General features: G+C 35.0%; 1 protein-coding gene across 9 annotated transcripts in view; it reads right to left on the bottom strand.

The window, feature by feature from the left end:
• BIRC6 (baculoviral IAP repeat containing 6) overlaps positions 1-22,403 on the bottom strand; it is a 239,599-nt gene that overhangs the window by 17,865 nt on the left and 199,331 nt on the right. For 8 of the 9 annotated variants that reach the window (XM_058551470.1, XM_058551474.1, XM_058551472.1 and 5 more), the window contains 3 exons: positions 6,684-6,829; positions 5,902-6,012; positions 1,549-1,766 (listed from right to left, as the gene is read on the bottom strand). In XM_058551470.1, the coding sequence (XP_058407453.1) occupies positions 1,549-1,766; positions 5,902-6,012; positions 6,684-6,829 (475 nt within the window). Of the gene's footprint in view, positions 1-1,548; positions 1,767-5,901; positions 6,013-6,683; positions 6,830-9,819; positions 9,993-22,403 lie in introns of those variants that run through there. The other variant, XR_009221707.1, reaches the window with a different exon arrangement.

Here is a 22,403-nt window from a genome sequence, read left to right on the forward strand (position 1 = left end):
TTAGTGTGTGTGTATGTGTGTGTGAGGAAGATTGGCCCTGAGCTAACATATGTACCCATCTTCCTCCACTTTATATGGGATGCCGCCACAGCATGGCCTGACAAGCGGTGTGTCGGTGCACGCCCGGGATCCGAACCCGGGCCACCAGCAGTGGAGCGTGCACTTAACCGCTATGCCACGGGACCCGCCCCTTAAGTTACTTTTTTCCGAGAGCTTTCCTTCATGATGTTCTTTACAGTATTTTCAACAATTTGAGATTCCAGTTACATTCATTATCATATCTCAAATGTATGAAGGTAATTTTCTGCTCTAAACCTTCAGATAAGTCAATGTTTTAAGAAATAACTTACTTTTTAATATTTTTCTCTGTGACAATGAGACAAGCAGATAACAAGAATAAAAGTTCTCACGTAACAACTTGCGAACAAAAATGTTTTGAGAGAACAATAAGTGTTTTCCTTAGGATTACAGGTAGACCAAAAAACAGCAGAGAACCCAACAGTAAGTGTCAGAATTATGTAACAAATTTCGTCTCAGTTAATCAACAGATATTTTTTGTGTGAGGCATGAGCAGCAAAACCTCTGGTCCTGAATAGCTATGTGTGGAGGCAAGTGGCATTAACGTCTCTATCAGTGACAACTCTGATTTATGCTTTGGGGTTCCATGTTGGCATCCTTTATGTTAGGTACAGCATAATGCTTCACAGAGATCAAGTCATAAGTTTTAACTTATGTGGTCCATTTAGTGATAAATACTTCGCTAGGCAATCATCCTATAATTGGCTCTATTGTTTGTAACAAGGAGAAGATAAGAGTGTGGCCCAATAGGCAAGGTCTATGAGATTTCTAATGAAAAATTATCCAAAAGAGCAAAACGAAAAAGCAAGCAAACAAAAAAACCTTCCTCAAATCAATGGCTCAATAGTTGCAGCTGTGTATCTAAGGAAGACAGAATATTTAACCCACGATTTAAATCATAAATGTAAAGAAAGGTTCCCCACCCGCCCCTAGGTGTTAAATCTTTAAAATTTTCTTGCTGCAGTAACCTCTTGAAATTTAAGGCCAGATCACAGTGTTAAAACATAAAGGTGCAGGTTATTTGTCATTGTACTACCATTACTTAATTCATAGACCTTATGGATCTGTAAATACATAAATTTCCTAGGGAAAAAAACAAGAATAATTTTTGAAGACTGATGGTATAAAACATGAGAGAAGTATCTTGGATGACAAGGAAGAAATCCTATAACTTTTTTTTCTACTGACTAGCATTAAATCCTTTCATACTATGTTCTAAAACTAGGACAGGCTGTGCATAGCCTTTGCTCAAGTAAAGTATTTTGGTATTTTCTTCTAAATCTTTATTTTCAACAGCAGTATCATCCACATACTCTGAACATTAGAAAAGGACTTCTTTCACTGATATCCAAAATGGTCAACAGAATTTTTATTGAACTTATTAAAATTCATTCTATTTCTAGTGCTTCGTATGAATATTGGAATAATTAGATTAGCCAGAGAGATAGGAGAAAAAGTTGTTTTTTCTACCTTCATGATGTCAAGTCGCTCCTCATCACAGCGCACAAACACACTAGAAGATGATGAAAGAGGCAGTGAGGTTGAAAGTGTCACAGCTTCCTGGGCAAGGCGGCGGGCTCTGGCAGCACTGTTTGCATCGTTTGCATTTTTCACCTGAGACATGTAGTGGTAATTTACTTTAAAACCCAACTTGCCATCTTCATCTTCAGAAACCATCTCAAATGTATCTAAAACAAGAAAAAGAAGAAAAAAACACTTAAAAAAAAAAAAAAAAAAGAACCAGAATAGAGGATAGTTGCTATAATGACAAATATCACAAATAAATCTCCAACCCTTCTTCCAGCCGAAACAGAGGGGACTGCAACGTGGAAGAACAGTATACTATAAATGTTTATGTAACACCTACTGTTGGATGGTTGGAATATCTAATGGAAGTAAAAGAAAATGGTTTTTAGGGCATGCCCAGTGGTGCAAGAGATTAAGTGTGCGCGCTCCACTGCAGTGGCCCGAGGTTCACCAGTTCGGATCCCAGGCGCGCACCGACGCACCACTTGTTAAACCATGCTGTGGTGGCGTCCCATATAAAGTAGAGGAGGACAGGCATGGATGTTAGCCCAGAGCTGGTCTTCCTCAGCAAAAAAAGGGGAAGATTGGCCTTGGATGTTAGCAGGGCTGGTCCTCCTCACAAAACAAAACAAAACAAAAAAAAAAAAAAAAAGAAGAAAGAAAGAAAACGGTTTTTAACCTACAGTGTGAACATGCTGGTAGATTATATTATATCAAGTAGCTAAATGACAATGCAAAGTAGTAGATACTTTATTCTTAAAATGAGTGGTATATAGTATTTTTGCCAAAATAATTCAGAATACAAAATGCCAAAAGTATTCTCCTTATATTTCATTTTTAAAAAGTAGAATAAGTCTTTCTATATTTGCACTGATCTGGAATCAGAAAACAGCAATGCCACGCTGAAGTTTACTTCTGGAATTTAAATTAACAGAACAGAAGATTATTAGGGTAATTTTCTAAGTACTTTCACAGAAAATAATCAATGGGCTAATTCTTAACTATTTAGTTAGGCAGATTTAGAAGGACTTAAAAGTTATTCTTTACTTATAAGCTATGTATGTATACAATAGCAAAAAAAAGTGAATTTGAAATTTATCTGATTCAGATTAACCCCACTCCACTAATGGATTAAAACAAAGATATTTAAATAACTTATAACCCTAAATCAAAACCACCTATTAGGGCAAATACTGTCATTAGAAGCAAAGATAGGGCTGGCACCGTGGTGTAGCGGTTAAGTTTGGCACACTCCGCTTCGGCGGCCCAGGTTTTCAGGTTTGGATCTTGGGCATGCTGTGGCGGCAACCTACATACAAAATAGTGGAAGACTGGCACAGATGTTAGCTCAGGGACAATCTGCCTCAAGCAAAAAGAGGAAAGTTGGCAACAGCTGTTGGCTCAGGGCCAACCTTCCTCACCACCCCCCACCCCCAAAAAAGAGAGAAGCAGCAGCAGCAGCAACAGCAGTAGCAATGATAACTTTTGATCTTGTGTTCGTAAAATTCTAAATATTTGGAAAAACATTAATGTTAATCATAATTAACATTAATGCAGTAAATTTTACCAAGAACTTAGTGCAAGGTCCTAAGCTAGGCTATTTAGGTTAAATGATAAATAGGAACCTATATCTGCCTTCAAGGAGCTTATAATCTAGAAAAAAGGGAAAGACCTATAAACAATGTCACAGGTCTGTGCACTACAGTGTTTAAAATAGGACTGCCACAATCTTTATTTAACAAATCTTTCAGAGAAAAAAAAGGCACTCTTTGTTTATTTCTTGTAGAAACTATCACCAATTCTGTACAAGTAGAATCTAATTTAAGAAGCAATGTTGAAAGCTTACTTTATCACACAATACATATAATTGTTACTGATCAAACATACTATATCTTGGCAAGATCACGGACTAGTTTCTATCAGTAAATCTGTAAACTGGAGTTTTCTCATCTGCCCGACTCTGCTATGTTTCACATACTATAGGGATACATCTCCTTTAAATTTTATAAACAGCAATCCACCAGACACAAACATGAATGAGCCCATTCTCACGCCTGGAGGAAAATTTTTATATCATATATATATAAGAGAACAGGGTCTATTTATACCAAAATTTTATTAAAATATTCAATTAAAGATAATGTCAGTGGCAAAATACATACAGCCTGTTTGACTCAGCAAATTCCTCTTCTATTAATTTGTCCTAAGGAAATAATCATGGTTGTGTACAAATATTTTATGCAATGATGGTCATTGAGATGTTGCATATGTTATGGAAAAACTGGAAACAACCTAAAGGTACAGTTACTGGTTAAACAAAGACCATACAACATATGATAGATTAGGCAGTCAATAAATATCAAATTGTAGAAGAATCATAATATTGGAAAATGTTTGATATATAAGGTAGAAAAAGCAGTTTATTAAAACAAAACTCAACAGAAAACATGTATATTTTCTGAGTTATTCTAAAAGTCAATGGGTATCAAAACTCAATTATGTTTAAAGTCATATCCAGCTTGGAAAGGTTATGATCTTATGTGGTATGAGAGAAGCCTCCCAGCTGGCTAACATTAATCAAGGGCTCTGACGTATGACTCTTAAGTTTCTTAATTAGAGGTAATAATTTTAAATTAGAATCTCTCACACATTTAGAAGCATAAGCACACTCATATTGATGGAAGAAAACTTTTTGGATTGAAAGAACTAAAGAATATATAGAGATGGAATGTAGCTAAACACTTCCAATTACATGAACATTACAGTATGTTTTTTAAAGCCATTAATACATATTTGTGTATGATGTAGGTGAACCAAAACGTAAATTATCACTACAAATGTTTTCATTTGAGAGATTTTAAAAATGAAGTCTATTTAAACTCTGAGCATACTTTTCCTGATAACTGTGTTGTTGAGTGTGGCTACAATGATCATACTTGTGTGTGCCCTTTCCTGGTAATTCTAATTATTCCTTTATATGATCTCCCATTGAGGATGTCTGTGTTTCATTTCTCTATTTGTACAGCATTTCTTCTTAGTGTTTTGTAACTTCAAGAATACAGCACAGAATTTTTGTTACTTTCATAATCATTTATAGTTATTAATACAGTGTTGAATGAATCTGAGGGTTATTACATTTTCCTGAATTCAAGTGTTTATTACAAGATGGTCACAACCTGTCAATGGCTGGCACAACTATCCAAAAACAAGGATCCCTTGGCAAAATTGTTATATTCTTTCTAAATATCAGTATATACTTTGCCTCAACTCTTCTAATCTTAAGATGATGAACAAGATCTTTTCAAAGATCTGCCTGAGTGCTTTATCATTTTCAAATATATTATCTCGTGATTTTTATTGCAAACCTGAGAGATAAGCAGAGCAAAAGCTAAATGATTTATACTGAGGTTTCAAAGACAGTATGACAAAAATCTATGTTTTTTGACTCCTATTTTAGTATTCTTTCTATTATAGTCAAAATCCTTTGGGCTGGTTCTCAAGGATGGAAAAGAGGCACAGACAGCAATAGTTAATAATGGTCATCAACATTTGGAATTCTAGTGTTTATGTATAGACTAGTACCTATGAGGGGTGCTGATAGGATCTTTTCATGGTCCTTACTTGTCAAGAGTTTTGGAATGGCAAGGCAAAGGCTACACGTGAACTATGTGCAAATATATTTTCTAAAGGTAAATCTCTGGAATTCTAAAATGGTAAGAATAACAGACTTTGTTCAAAGTCCCAGGTCTTGGCTTCCTTCAGGACAGAAATGGAGAGGTAAAGAAAGAAACCATTTTTGCCTATTTGTAGACATTTGGCCTTTTGCTTTTCCTACATGTCCACTGAATCATGATTTCCAAATATAACTATAAATATAGATAGGAATTCAAAGAGAAAAAAAGATGATAAAAATTTTCGTGTGGGGCCGGCCCCATGGCTTAGCGGTTAGGTGTGCGCGCTCCGCTGCTGGCGGCCGGGGTTCGGATCCCGGGCGCGTGCCGACGCACCGCTTGTCCGGCCATGCTGAGGCCATGTCCCACATACAGCAACTAGAAGGATGTGCAACTGTGACATACAACTACCTACTGGGGCTTTGGGGGAAAAAAAATAAATAAAATTATAAAAAAAAAAAAAAAAAATTTTCGTGTGTGTGTGTATATATATAGAGAGAGAATATGAATAATTCATGGTACAAGCAAGTTTTAAAATCTCTAATTTACTAGAACACATTTCAATAGCACTATTAAAAAATGTGAAATGAAAATTGAATAAATGAAGATTAAAATTTCCACTTACCAAACTGTAATTTCTTCATAACAGCCACATATTTTTCTTCAAGTGATTTCAATACTGATAAAGGTTTGGGTTTCATAGCCACCTTCTTTGAATATTCACCTAGTTTTTTTTCTGTATTTATATTGCAAGATAAATAATATAAGTCTACATTTTAGGAGATTAAAATAAAAAATAATGAACTTCTAGAGTTCAAATTTTGAATTCCACAAAATTACCAAACGCTTCCCAATTATCTTCCTATTGTACCATTTTAAGAATAAAAGATTTCTTTCTATTTCATAAACATAACTAATAGGGCTAAAAAATCCTTATCAATTTTAAAGCTTAAATTCTTAAAATGTTAATTAGGTTTCATCCGTTCAGGCAAAAACAGCAGAAGTGAAACAATAGATAATGCAGAATCATTTATATCTTCTGTTGCTAATACACGAAAATACCAATTTTAACTAAATTCTCACACATAGTCTTAATGTACTATTTTCCATCTAATGCAACGGCATTTTTCAATTTTATGACTTTCAATGGGAAGAAAAGAGCAATTTATAATGCATGCTGTCAGCCTACTAAATTTAGTCTTAGCAATCATACACAGTAGAGGCAAGTATTTTAAAATTAGAGACTGTTCATAATTAACTTGAAAACCTGACACAGAACAAAATTTTTAGATAAATGAACTTGCTTGAAAACCATTAACATAGAGGGAAAAGAAAGGCAGTTTTCAGTAGGTAAATGAAACATCTTTGGTTCAAAAGAAAAGTAGCATAAAAGGAATAGTATCGTACCTTGATTTGCTTGCCGCAAACTGGTCGTGGCTGCATAAACGATTTCGGCCGTCTTTTGGATGTCTGGGACCAGAAGAGTAAGTCCTTCTGGTTCTTGATCAGATGCATCTGGTTTTACTCCTGTTTTAACATTTTCTCTTTTAGATCTAAAAAAAATATTTTTGATACGGAAAGAAATGCAAGGAAAATTAAGATTTTAGGATTGAAAAACAAATACCTCCATAAGTCAATAATAGTAGTTAAAAATCAAAATGATAGTGTGCATTTCATTTGACATACATGTGATATATATCAGGGGTAGTTTACATTAGATTCATTGTTGCTTTTGAAGCCAAAGAATAATGCCTAGCATAATAAATAAAGTTTTGGATAGGTTTTCCCTTAAAAAGCAAAAACAGACAAGAGATCAATCAACATTGTAGAAAAGTCATACTAGATACCCGATATGTCCTTGGATCCATACCTTTGAAAACACACTTATAATAATTATAAATATCTAGAAGAGAAATCACTTCTATCCCTAAAAATGACAGATGTCTATCCTCTGCCTTTTAAGACTTGGGAATCAAAGAACCATATGTGGTTTCTTATTTTAATACTATTTGTATTTCACTGAGAGTATACTAACTTCCAAGGGAAAGAAAAAGAGATATTCCAGAGTAAAATGCAGGTTCACTACTAGGTGTCTTAATACAACATGCTTCTATACACTGGAAATATTTTCAACACTAAGTTTTAGGGTATAATCATTTTAAAGACATTCTTCTGTTTTCTCTATTCAGGGTCTAAAATGCACATAAGCTTACATCAAACTGGATATATTACAGTAAGGTTTCAGTGCATAAGGCATCAAAATGTTTCTTTAAATTTTCTAGATGAACACAGTGGTATTTTATTACAAGATTCACTGAAAATAACAACTAAACATCAATTTCGTTTTTTCTATTTCAACTCTCAGCACGTTATTCACATAATAATCATTACACTACTGCTTAGATACTAAAAATCTATATCTTCGTTAATTTATTAAATAGATAATTTAAAACAAACTGAAATAATATATAAATATAGGTGTTTAAAGTATTTATGCTAAGGTATGATCTAAACTACACACCACTTATTTTTCTAGTTGTATACCTACCAACAAAATTATATTATATATTATAATTAAAACATTAATTATATTATATTAAAACATTATTTCACAAAGTGGGCATGGAGCCTTAGAGAACTATAAAAAGACTAACAGAAGATAGAAGAGGCTTTAAAAAAATAATATTATGTTATCTATGTACAAATGAACTGTTCTTTATTACAAAGACGAAAATCTGCTCAGAAGAAATTCAGCACTTAACTTTAGGTAGATAATAAGAGATACATTAAGAAGAGCCACTCAGGTGGGTAGCAAGGGTAAATGGATACAGTATTATGCATGTGTTTTGAATTGGTTCTCACAGTGTGTGAAAAACTAGAATCCACAGATATTTTTGACTATAAGGTATATACTACCTCACCTGGCAAGATGATTTAACTGAAGAGGCATAATGTGTCACTGGGTTATTGCCTTTTCTTCTATGTTCTCTTCTTACCTTCCCTGAGGTATAAGAAGTCACAGAGGACACATGGCCAACTCTCCTTTGCCTCTCAGGAACCACTTGGTAGATATTATACTGTACAGTCATGTATTGCTTAATGATGGGAATGCGTTCTGAGAAGTGCATCGTTAGCCCATTTCGTCCTTGTGTGAACATCATAGAGTGTACTTACACAAACCTAGATGGTATAGCCTACTACAGACCTAGGCTATATGGTACTAATCTTATGGGACAACCATTGTATATTTGGTCCATTGTTAACTGGAATGTCATTATGCAGCGCATGACTCTCTATCATTTCAGTCATCAACTTCTTTGTGTGTCCGTGTACATGAACATATATGTTTGTGCATGTGTGTAAGGAGAATACAGTGAATGAATGTTTTAAGAATGAAATATCAGGCATTCTTACTGCTAGAATCAAATAAGATATTCTGTCTTTTACAGCTATGAAACAAAGTTGAGAGAACAGTTTAATAGTGAGTCTGACAATTTCCTTAATAAAGATATGATTCTACTAGACAAGCTCAAACAGATTCTCAACTTCTGAATTTACCAATAGCTATTCACAATCAGTGTCAAACACTGAGAGTCAAGAAAAGTGCATAAGCTGCTTGACAGTACACCCTTTGATTTATAAGGACTCTCTACCCCACCAATTGTAAATGATTCTCTCTCTAATCACAGGGCTTAAAAAATTCTTAAATAATAGGGCCACTGAACCATAACAGGAAAGCAATAGCAAGCAGTTTGAGAAAACAGAAGAGTTATGGTTACAGCTATAATAAAATAAAGATGGTGTCCTAAAATCTGTCATCCATCAGTTGATCCATTGTACCTTCTGTAAAGATTTCACTTAAAGAAATACATCTTGCCGAGCAGAGAAGGAAGACATGAGAGTGAAGCTCATTTTTCCAGAACTGAGGCATTTTCTCCTTGAAGAAACAAGAACCTCTGGTGTGAGGAGCAAACTATCAATGCAATTTAAAGCAAGTTTACTCTTGGAAAACTACTGATTTCTAAATTTCAAGCCCCACTCACGAATAACAATTTCCTAATTCTAGTTTTTAAAAGATGATTAGTAGGAGAAATTCCTATTATTAAATTGTGCAAATAGTTAGGATGATAAATTTTATATTTTTCTGACCACAAAATAAAAAAATGTTGGAAAAAGTGCAAAAAATCCACAGAAGTTTAAAAAATATTATTTTTTACACCAATTATATGAAAGAAATGACCATATACATCTCATATTGAAGACAATGGTTGCATCATAAAGCAGATATATCTTAGACCTTTATACTAGGCTCTACTGAGAAATTTTTACGTGGATAGTCTTTTTGACAAAAACATACAGCAAAAAAAGGGATAATCTCCGAAACGTAAGTACTTCAAATATATGAAGAACACACTACCTGCCTAATGATGACTACAACTAGTCATTGTCTGACATTAAACTATAGCCAGTAGTCTCTTTTCTATAAAAATTGCAGGTTACTGTCAACCCATATGTAGGCCGAGCTCATGAAAAAAGGCCATACCTTAGCTCACATCCTGAAGTCTGTGTGAAAAGCTATTTGAGTTCAAGGCACCTAGCTGGAAGTAGGTCTTTGAGACTGACAATGGATCCAACATGGTAAAAGCAATCAGCGACGGCCGCTACCATGGTATCCGCTGCTTTGTGCATACGTTGAATCTGGTTGTGATCACTGCCCTGAAGAAATACGAGGAATCAACTGAAGTTTCTACTATTGCACAGAATTATCTGCAAACATTTTCCACTATGCTGTGAATTCCAACTAAATAGCTATCAAATTAAGCAAATTTTGTCTCTGTGACATATAATCTGAACTAGGATGTGAGCAAAATGGGCAAATCTTTCTTGCGAAAACAAAAGGAAAAAAACCCCATAACTCAACATTCAACTATATTGAACTGCCTCTTCTAACACTACCACCCAAATTAAGTTGGATATTTCATAATACTAAATATAAAGTATCAGAATTATGTTCTTTTATAATCTATAAACTGAAAACAGCTTAATAATATCTATTTTCTTGGTAGAACATTAGGAAAGGCCACTTTAATCCCCTGCACTCCTAATTCTAAAGTCAAAACTATCACACAGTCGAAATAAACATTTAAAAAGCAGAGCCATGTTGAAGAAGTAATCTGGAGACTACATGCTGAAATGACCAGATTCAGAACTATTAAAAATCAGCATCTTAGAGGAAGATTCTAAAACTCGAAGAGAATGAAACTTTTACATTTACCTATAAAACAACGCATCATATACTCCACAGCTCTAAAGTTCTCTGCCAGGAACTACAGTTTAAAACAAATTAAGATCAAAAGTAAGCAGAAAGATTTAAAAAAAAATATTACTGTGGAGAATTATTTGCTTCTAATGTCTCCAGAAAACCTGAAAATAATTCTCAAAATGCACCAGTAAATGGGGCAAAGACCCCTATAAGATGAATGCTTTCCATGATTAGTTTAAAACTTAGTTAACTCTAGATTCCCTTTTGTTTTTTACTTAAACTCTCTCCAAAAGGAAGTACCAGTTTAAGTTTTCAATATAATTTAAATGAAAGTTGAAAATGAAATCTTCCTTGTCTTGGCAAGCACAAATGAACAGTATGAGAAAAGGAAATATTCAAAACAGAGGTATGAGAAGCTTTTAAAAAGAAAACCGTGATTTCTAGATTAGATAAAAAATAATTTTTAGGTTAGATTAAACATCATAGGACATAATGAAGGTACTGAGTGCTACTGTGGAATATAGTTGCCACAAATAATAAGCTTCACCAAGGGACAATCCAACTGAGGCAAAGACGACATATTAAAATAAATGTTGGCATCGCTGTCTCCATTGCCAAGCAAAAGGCTGCTAAACAACTGAACTTGTTCAAGGTCATCAAAAACAGAAACTTAAAAAAATATATATGGTTACAACAAATGCTTCTTGGCTAAGAAATCAGGCCTTTTTCATTCTGTAGATTTCACACGCAGAGGAAAAAGACAAAAAACCAGGAAATGTTTTTCCAACAGAAACAAAAGTAGAAGGGCTAGAATTCAAAATTTTTCTTAACTGATTGAAGCCCTACAGGAACTAGCATAAGGGAGTTAAAATAAGAGAGTTGATAGAAAATACCTTTTGATATTTGATAGAAAATGCCTTTTAAGAAGTACGTCAACGAATTTTATTGCCTAGTTAGATAAAAAGGAATTGGGTATTTCTACAAGAGAATTCAGTTATTTTAAAATATGATAAACTTCATTTTACCACGAAGATGCTTCAAGATAGCTAAGGGAAATGGCAATAAAAGATGCTTGCTTTAATGATGTTAGGGAGAAGTTCAATGTCCAGAAGACCTTACACTCAACAGAGTCATCTGTGTCAGGTCCTTATTAGCAACTAGCAATTAAGACTATCTTATCGAGAGTAAGTCGGTCTTCCACATTTTTGGTGAAACTACTATATACTAAATATGATTATTCGCAGCAGGAAAAGTCTGCATAGAAGACGAAAGACAAAATAATTGCCTTTGTTTCTGCTCCGAGGAAGCTACGAAGTGTCACACATTCAAGAGTGAAACCAAACTACTATGGTTGTACTTTGACCTCATTTTGAGATAACACAGGTTGGAATGGCCAGCAGGGGATGAATTTCACTAGGACTGGTATACAAAGCTGAAGGGGTCACATCTCACAGTGTGATTATTTTCTGGGCAACAGAATGAATTTTCACACTAGACAATTATATTTCAATTCAAGTGGAAACGATATAGATATAAAAGTTTAAAGTATTATGTTATGTTACCCATGCCACAATCCCTTTATTAATAGAGGTAACTGAGAGTTGCTCTTAAGTTCTTTCTTTTTGAAGAGTCTAAAATAAAATATTGATCAATAACTGGTCATAAATAGGGGGGAGTATTTTTGCTTATTCTTTAAATATGAATATTGCTATATAAACTCTTTAATTTCTTCTTGACAAGAGAGTTAAAGATATTAGAAATATAAGGTATATTAAGATAGCAAATAAAACTCAGGAGATGGAAAACAATAGGAGGTGTAAGGGGTGGTGAGAGGCTTAACAAAAAAGAAAAAACAATTTTATCACCAACACACTGCCCTAATCTATGCAAGTAGATATCAAATCAGCTTGAAAAGACAGTAGAAGAAAAATACACACATAAATAACTAAGAAACTTTCAGAAGAATGGTTTCTGTTAATTCTTTGGAGCAAGAAAAACATCAAATGGGGGCCAGCCCCATGGCGAAGCGGTTAAGTGCACGCGCTCCGTTGCTGGCGGCCCAGGTTTAGATCCCGGGCGTGCACCAATGCACCGCTTGTCAAGCCATGCTGTGGCGGCGTCCCATATAAAAAAGTGGAGGAAGATTGCCATGGATGTTAGCCCCAGGCCAGTCTTTCTCAGCAAAAAAGAGGAGGACTGGCATGGATGTTAGCTCAGGGCTGATCTTCCTCTCACACACACACAAAAATCAATGGGTAAAGCTGCCTTACTCCTCATTTAAGTAATTATATAAAGTTGCTACCTGTTTATGTACTAGATAGACCACAAAACACAGCGAGGTTTTGTTTACTTTAGCAATTAATACAGGAATTATTACTTAAGCACAACTTGAATGCTATGCATACCTACTGAAACATGCTGCCTTTTAATACCCTATTATAGTGCTAACTTAAAAATTCTTCAAGGGAATGAAAAAAGATGAGGAAAAAGGAAATATCAGAAAAACTCTGTAGAATCCACATTATTGTAAATACTTTTATAATTATCAAAAGCAAATATTTTAATGATGGAGAAATAGTAACTCTCCCAGATAAACAAAAGCTAAGGGAGTTCACGGCCACGACACCCCCACTACAAGAAATACTCAAGAAGGCCCTCAGGCCTGAAAAAAAGAAGAGAAAGGGAATACAAAGCTTGGAGCAAGGAGAAAAATAGGTAGATAAACTCAGAAAAATAGCAGATCTTTACCGGAATAGGTTAGCAACCACTTAAATACTAAAATCAAAGATCAAAGGAAGAAACTCACCAAAAATAAATTTAACCTCATCACTGTAAACACACAGCCACAACACAAGATAGAATAAGGTATAACAAGAACAACTTAGAAGGGGAAGAGGAAAGTGATTAAATTGACTTAGTATAAGGAAATAGAAGGCCATCAGATAATGGACTATCTCATACACAAGATTTTTTACCCAAACCTCAAGGTAACCACTAAACAAATAATCAAAACAAAACCACATATGATAAACAGAGAAAACTAGAAGATCATAAGACAGAACAACCAAACTGAATTGGCAGTCCGAAACAAATGGGACAAGAAACAAAGGAAACGCAAAAGAACCAGAAAATAAGTGACAAAACAGCAACGTTAAGCCCTCATATATCAATAATTACCCTAAATGTAAATGGATTGAACTCTCCAATCAAAAGATACAGAGTGGCAGGATGGATTAAAAAGCAAGACCCAACAACATGCTGCCTTCAGGAAACAAATCTTAGCACTAAAGACAAGCACAGACTCAGAGTGAAAGGATGGAAGACAATACTCCAAGCTAATGGCAAACAAAAGAAAGCAGGTGTTGCCATACTCATATCAGACAAAGTAGACTTCAAGATAAAACAGGTTAAGAAAGACAAAGAAGGGAAATATATAATGATAAAAGGGACACTCCACCAAGAAGACATATCACTTATAAATACATATGCACCCAAAATAGGAAGACCAATGTACATAAAGCAACTATTAACAAACCTAAAAGGAGAAATCAACAACAACACAATAATAGTAGGGGATCTTAACACCCCACTTACATCAATGGATAGATCATCCAGACAAAAAGTCAATAAAGAAATAGTAGACTTAAATGAAAAACTGGACGAGATGGACCTAGTAGACATATACAGAGCACTCCATCCAAAAACAGCTGACTACACATTCTTCTTAAGCACGCATGGAACATTTTCTAGGATAGACCATATGTTGGGAAACAAAGCAAGCCTCAATAAATTTAAGAAGATTGAAATCATAACAAGCATCTTTTCAGACCATAAGGCTATGAAACTGGAAATGAACCATGAAAAAAAAACTGGGAAAGTGACAAAATGTGGAGATTAAACAACATGCTACTGAACAACCAATGGATCATTGATGAAATTAAAGGAGAAATCAAAAACTATCTGGAAACAAACGAAAATGATAATATGCCAGATCAAACCATATGGGATGCAGCAAAAGCGGTCCTGAGAGGGAAACTCATAGTGATACAAGCCCACCTTAACAAACAAGAAAAAGCCCAAATAGACAACCTTAAATTACACCTAACAGAACTAGAAAAACAAGAACAAACAAAGCCCAAAGCCAGCAGAAGGCGAGAAATAATAAAAATCAGAGCAGAAATAAATGAAATTGAGACCAAAAAAACAGTAGAAAAGATTAATGAAACAAAGAGTTGGTTCTTCGAGAAGATAAACAAAATCTACAAACCCTTAGCCAGGCTTACTAAGAAAAAAAAGAGAAAAGGCTCAAGTAAATAAAATTAGAAATGAAAGAGGAGAAATTACAATGGATACCATGGAAATACAGAGGATTATAAGAGAATACTATGAGAAATTATATGCCAACAAATTGGACAATCTAGAAGAAATGGATAAATTCTTAGACTCATACAACCTCCCAAAACTGAACCAAGAAGAAATGGAGAATCTGAATAGACCAATCACAAGCAAAGAGATTGAAATAGTAATCAAAAACCTCCCAAAAAATAAAAGTCCAGGACCAGACGGCTTCTCCGGTGAATTTTACCAAACATTCAAAGAAGATTTAATACCCATCCTTCTCAAACTATTCCAAAAAATAGAGGAAGATGGAACACTTCCTAAATCATTCTGCGAGGCCATCATCACCCTGATACTAAAGCCAGACAAAGACAATACAAAGAAGGAAAATTACAGGCCAATATCGCTGATGAACATTGATGCAAAAATCCTCAACAAAATATTGGCAAACCGAATACAACAATACATTAAAAAGATCATACACCAGGATCAAGTGGGATTTATACCAGGGACGGAGGGATGGTTCAACATCCACAAATCAATCAACGTGATACATCACATCAACAAAACAAAGAATAAAAACCACATGATCATCTCAACAGACGCAGAGAAGGCATCTGACAAGATACAACATCCATTTATGATAAAAACTCTCAACAAAATGGGAATAGAAGGAAAGTACCTCAACATAATAAAGGCTATTGATGACAAACCCACAGTCAACATCATACTCAACGGGGAAATACTGAAAGCCATACCTCTGAGAACAGGAACGAGGCAGGGCTGCCCACTCTCACCACTCCTGTTCAACATAGTACTGGAGGTTTTGGCCAGAGCAATTAGGCAAGAAAAAGGAATAAAAGGAATCCAAATAGGTAACGAAGAAGTGAAACTCTCACTATTTGCAGATGACATGATTGTATATATAGAAAACCCTAAAGAATCTGTTGCAAAACTATTAGAAACAATCAACAACTATAGCAAAGTTGCAGGGTACAAAATCAATCTACAAAAATCAGTTGCATTTCTGTATGCTAATAATGAACTAACAGAAAGAGAGCTCAAAAAGATAATACCATTTACAATTGCATCAAAAAGAATAAAATACCTAGGAATAAATTACCAAGGAGGTGAAGGACCTATAAAATGAGAACTACAAGACATTATTGAAAGAAATCCATGATGACATAAAGAAATGGAAAGATATCCCATGTACGTGGACTGGAAGAATAAACATAGTTAAAATGTCTATATTACCTAAAGCAATCTACAGATTCAATGCAATCCCAATCAGAATCCCAATGACATTCTTCACAGAAATAGAAAAAAGAATACTAAAATTTATATGGGGCAACAAAAGACCCCGAATAGCTAAAGAAATTCTAAGAAAAAAGAACAAAGCAGGAGGCTTCACAATCCCTGACTTCAAAACATACTACAAAGCAATAGTAATCAAAACAGCATGGTACTGGTACAAAAACAGACACACAGATCAATGGAACAGAATTGAAAGCCCAGAAATAAAACCACACATATACAGACAGCTAATTTTCGACAAAGGTGCTAAGAACATACAATGGAGAAAAGAAAGTCTCTTCAATAAATGGTGTTGGGAAAACTGGACAGCCACATGCAAAAGAATGAAAGTGGACCATCTGCTATCGCCATTCACAAAAATTAACTCAAAATGGATCAAAGACGTGAAGGTGAGACCTGAAACTATAAAACTCATAGAAGAAAATATAGGCAACACACTATTTGACACTGGTTTTAAAGGACTCTTTTCGGATGACATGCCTACCCAGACTAGGGAAACTAAAGAAAAAATAAACAAGTGGGACTTTATCAGATTAAAGAGCTTCTACAAGACAAATGAAACCAGAATCAAGATGAACAAACAACCAACCAGCTGGGAGAGAATATTTGCAAAACACACATCTGACAAGGGGTTGATCTCCATAATATATAAAGAACTCACACAATTGAACAACAAAAAAACAAACAACCCGATCAAAAAATGGGCAGAGGAAATGAACAGACACTTCTCCAAGGAAGATATACAGATGGCCAATAGGCACATGAAAAGATGCTCAACATCACTAATCATCAGGGAAATGCAAATCAAAACAACACTAAGATACCACCTCACACCTGTTAGAATGGCTATAATCACCAAGACAAAAAACAACAAATGTTGGAGAGGATGTGGAGAAACACGAACCCTCATACACAGCTGGTGGGAATGCAAACTGGTGCAGCCTCTATGGAAAACGGTATGGAGATTCCTCAAAGAATTAAAAATAGAGATGCCCTATGACCCAGCCATCCCACTACTGGGAATCTATCCAATGAACCTGAAATCAACAATCCAAAGAGGTTTATGCACCCCTATGTTCATTGCAGCATTATTCACCATAGCCAAGAAGTGGAAGCAACCTAAGTGTCCCTCGACTGATGACTGGATTAAGAAAATGTGGTATATATATACAATGGAATACTACTCAGCCATAAAAAAAGACAAAATCGTCCCATTTGCAACAACATGGATGGGCCTGGAGCGTATTATGTTAAGTGAAATAAGCCAGAAAGAGAAAGACAAACACTGTATGATCTCACTCATATGTGGAATATAAACCAACACATGGACAGAGAAAACTGTACTGTGGTTACCAGGCGCAGTGGGGGTGGGGGGTGGGCACAAGGGTTGAAGGGAGTCATATATATGGTGATGGACAAACAAAAATGCACAACCCAAAATTTCACAATGTTAAAAACCATTAAAACATCAATGAAAAAAAAAAAAAAGAATGGGGAGGATTTCCCCAAGCAGCCAAGGACTTCGAATTAGTTAAGGGGAGAACTTTATTATGAAGAATATAAATGTCAGTTTCTAATAATAGAATAAAATATTCACAAACATGAAAAAAAGTAAAGCAAATGTTTTAATTAAAAAATAATTTTACTTCATTGTCAACATTTAAAAAAAATTTTTTTTATATATCCTAAATATCCAAAGCCAGATCAGAAACAAGTCCATCTCTCTCATTTCTAATTATTTATTGAGGCACAAATCAAATTGTTCTTTAGAAGTTAAGTTTAATTCAGTGGATAAATATACACAATTGGGACATTAGGAGATCTGAGTTCTTATCACAGCTTTGCCACCAAGCATCAGAGAACCTGGATCAAATCACTGTATTTATGGACCTTATTTTCCAGGGGGGTCTGAACTACATGAAAGAGAGTCCCTTACAGCTCTAAAATCCTACAGATAATATGAAACAGTTATTTATTGTGATGTGTCCAGTTATTTATTGTGATTTGTTATAAACTAAATCTTACTTAGCAAGAGACTTCAAATTCAGCAATTAAGATTGCTTGAGATTTTGTCTGAGATAATCAAGATAGTGGCAACTGTCTTGAAACATAAAGCTCATATAACACAATTGATAATGCATTTAAGTGGTAGTGACCTTGGACTTATGCAGTAATAAACATCTAATCACAATGTGTTTGGCATGTGTGTAACGCTGCTTATACCTTATACACAGCCTTTCCCTCCGACTTTGGGTATCATGCTCTTTCATTCTCAATGCACTCCCTCCTTCTGTCTCTCTACCTCTCTCTTTTGGCTCCTAGGGAACTATTTCTTCCCACTGCTTGTAGGTCTAACACTTAAAAGTATTAAACACAAAAATCATTAAATTATAAAACTTAAGAAAAAAAGCCAAAAATTAAGATTTTTTGGATAAACTACATGAAAAGCTAGTAAATTCTTTCTGCATTAAGCAAGAAAGAAAAGGGTTACTATTGCTACACTGAGGGCATCTGAAAAATGAAACGTTTATGGTAATAAAAGTTTCCAAACACTAGCCAAGGGAGTAAATTCCACTCAGAGTGTAAGTCCTTCGTGGATGAATATTAAATTTTTTGTTCTTCTTAAGTGCCTAGTACGGAAGTAGACAAGCAAAGAGTAGACAAGCAAAGAAATAAGAAGAGCTTTTTATTATTTTGGAAGTCCTTAGATCTTTCCATTGAAGTGATTACTAAGGTGGCTTTTGAACAATTTCTCTGAAATAAAGTAAATAAAATACTTAATATCATCGAGGCAAATGAAATTAAATAGAACCAATATTTATGGTTTAATCAACTGTTTTCCCCATTTTTGTTCAAACTATTATAAAAAATTTCAGTGGAACAAGAAAAAAACACAAAATTTCCTGATGATAGCATTCTGAAATGCTCCAGTTCTGTTTAGGTTTTAAGTGACAGAAGATGGTAACCTTAGACAGTTAAGGCATGATTTCAAAATACTATGAAACTAATATCCAAAACATGTCATATATATTTAAAAAAAACTGATTTCCAAAAAACCTGATAACTAATTATCTTTAATCTTGTCTGTTGCAGACAGAAGTTGGGAAGTGTTGAATGGGAAATTCTTTGAAGTGATGCACTTTGCTCAGCCTTCTGTGCTTCGAAAAGGAATGTTATCCCCGATTTATCTTCATCTGAACGCTTACTAACAATCAGCCAACAGCAACTTGAATCAGTTTATCCATATAATCAGCCTCCATTAGACTCAGATGAACTCCACGCAGTTATTACAAATTGTGAATTTTGAAAGGATCTATTAGGAGAGGTGGTGGATAGTAAAAGTACAGGATCATGAATAAAAGAACATGAAAATATTATCATCTTTAGGAAGCTCTTAATGAAATTTGCACAGTAAATATTTAACAACTGTCTAAGGACCTGTCAACTTTTTAAAGACAGACCAAATCACAATACATCATTCCTAGTTTTCACCTTGCCATGTCAACAGGTTAATTTACCAGATAAGCCAGGAAAGATGAACATAATAAACTAGAAGTACATTCAATACTTGACTAGTGCTTTGGTTTATACTAAATACCAACCGCCTCAGAGTCCTGTAATTATCAGTCACCAAACTAATCCTCACCCATAAGAGGTAATCATTTTATTATTAAGGTATAATTATAATTGAGGGAAATTTGAAACATGGCTTAAACTCTATTATCCAAAAATTAAACTTTAGAAGCCACTTTTCAGACCTATGTGCCTCAATATATACATGCATATAAAATTATACATCTCATACAATATATTATTATACATTATAGCAAAAACTCAGTAATTACAGAACTACCAGGCATAAAAAGCATTCCTATGGTGTTGTCTCACTGAGCCAACCCAAGTTCCTCCTCTAAGCAGTCAGTCTTACCGAAGCCTTTGGATATATAGAAAGTTCGGTAATACAACTGCAGAATTTTTTTTTTTGTAATTTTATTTATTTATTTATTTTCCCCCCAAAGCCCCAGTAGATAGTTGCATGTCATACCTGCACATCCTTCTAGTTGCTGTATGTGGGACACGGCCTCAGCATGGCTGGAGAAGCGGTGTGTCGGTGCGCACCCAGGATCTGAACCCGGGCCTCCAGTAGCGGAGCACGCGCACTTAACTGCTAAGCCACGGGGCCGGCCCCAACTGCAGTATTGATTCTACCACATCTACTCCCTGGCAGACCACCTAAAAGGGAGTAGGGTATAGAAGGCAACCCAACTAATAGATCTATACACTCCTTCACCAAGAATTACCTGAGTAACCTTTTACTAAAATACAAGCACCCCCTTGAAAGGTAAAAGAGTCATTTACTTTTTTATATAAATTATAATAATCCATACTCAGGGAAGTATTCTGAAATAAGAAGTTTGTCTTGAAGAAAAAGGGCAAAATCCTGGAACAGCAGGACACACCTGGTTAGAAAGTGCTTCAGCCAGAGGGCCCATAGAGGGCACTGCGTATCTTAGTGACCAGGGAAGCAAAAAACAAAAAAGAAGAGAAGTAGGTTAAGTTAAAAATGTTAAGTTAAAAGCCAACTACTTTTTGTAAAACTTTTAAGGTGATAATGAGAACCACAATACCACTCTAAACTGCAGCCACATTTACAAACAAAAGCTAGCTAGTTTGTCTGTCTGCTAACTTTAGTTTCTCCCAATTAAGCACAGATAAAAAGGGAGAGAGAGCAAGATAGTTAATGGACATCTTCCCATTTCTTCTCCTTTTTCTATCTTGTTAGTTTATATTTGCAAAATGCCTCTACTTTTAGAGGACTTGAAGATATACTCCAATAAATAGGATTTCCCAAAGTGTGAAAAGACTAAGTGGTAATGAAATGTGGTATTAGATAACTGCATCGCGTATTGAGAAAACTGGTCCCTTTCCAATGAAAAGAAAGACCTCAGTAAGCCTTTGGTAATTCTTTGGCATTTGCTAAATCTTCCTTTCTAAAACAGAAAAGAGGTTTGGAGTCAGTGAGTATTTTTACTTTAGTTATTCGCTTTTACAAGTATCTTCTACTTATGGCAAATAATACTGGTTCTTCTGATATGGTACTAATTTGAAGTTTCCTCTTTAAATTTCCTACAAAAAAAGTTTCCTTCTGTTTTCAATCATGAAAACTGTTTAGCTTATTTGATCAGATTAATGAAATCCCATTATTATATGAGCACTCTTTTTAGATTTAGATAAATTCTAAAATAATACAGACAAAAGGTTCCAGAAAAATTATATCTAAAACCCACTTACTGCTGTACAAATTTTCCACGTGTACAACTTTAGCTGGATGACAGCTTTAAGGAAAGAGAAGAGGAACGCATGAACATGTATGTAGTCTCACTCTGAGACTTCTGAACCTTAATATAAAAGACTTAAGATTCTCTGCTAATAACTCTGAGGCTCCCTCAAGCCAAGAGATGACAGTTTTCTGCCTAACTGGGTTGATAAAATAACCTAGTAGGACTAGTTTTAGAAAACTTCCACCTGGAATTAGACTTTAGATTCTTATATGTGAACAAAGGAAATCATGCTCCCAGAACTATTTATGCTACAAGCACTTGCACTCTACTGAAGGGGATCCCTAGGGATAAATTTGCAGGTGCCAATATTAACCCATAGGCAGAATAATGCAGTTAGTAAGTGATTTGAAGCCTGAGTTACATGATTGTTTTTTTAAGTCAAATGTCTGGAACACAGAATGTATTTCTACCTAGGAACTAACTCTCTATTAAGTCCATAATATGAGAGCTATATGAGAGAATATGAGAATGCTAATGACCTCAAATCCTCAGTCTCCAGAAATGACAGGATGGGGACAGGACACATACAGCTCTACTGATGAGATGGAAAGGATGACAATCTGTTCCATGGCCATTTAGTCTTATTCCAACTCCCACTGGAACCACACAGCTACACTGCAAGATAATCTTTTTATAATGCAAATCTGACCAGATCTCGGCTGAAAACCTTTCAGTGGCTCATCATTGCATTTAAGAGTAAGTGACTGTAATACAACTCTCTTCATCTTCTAGCCCCTCCTTTCCTCTCTAGCTTCACCTCCCACTCCTATCTCCCATCCACACTATAGCCAGACACACCAAAACTTCGTTAGGTTTCCCTGAATACGTGATGCTTTCTTTCACTGCTAACATTATTCCCACAGCCTG

The sequence above is a fragment of the Diceros bicornis genome, chromosome 12 (genome assembly GCF_020826845.1).
Source record: "Diceros bicornis minor isolate mBicDic1 chromosome 12, mDicBic1.mat.cur, whole genome shotgun sequence".
Taxonomy (NCBI): Eukaryota; Metazoa; Chordata; class Mammalia; order Perissodactyla; family Rhinocerotidae; genus Diceros; species Diceros bicornis.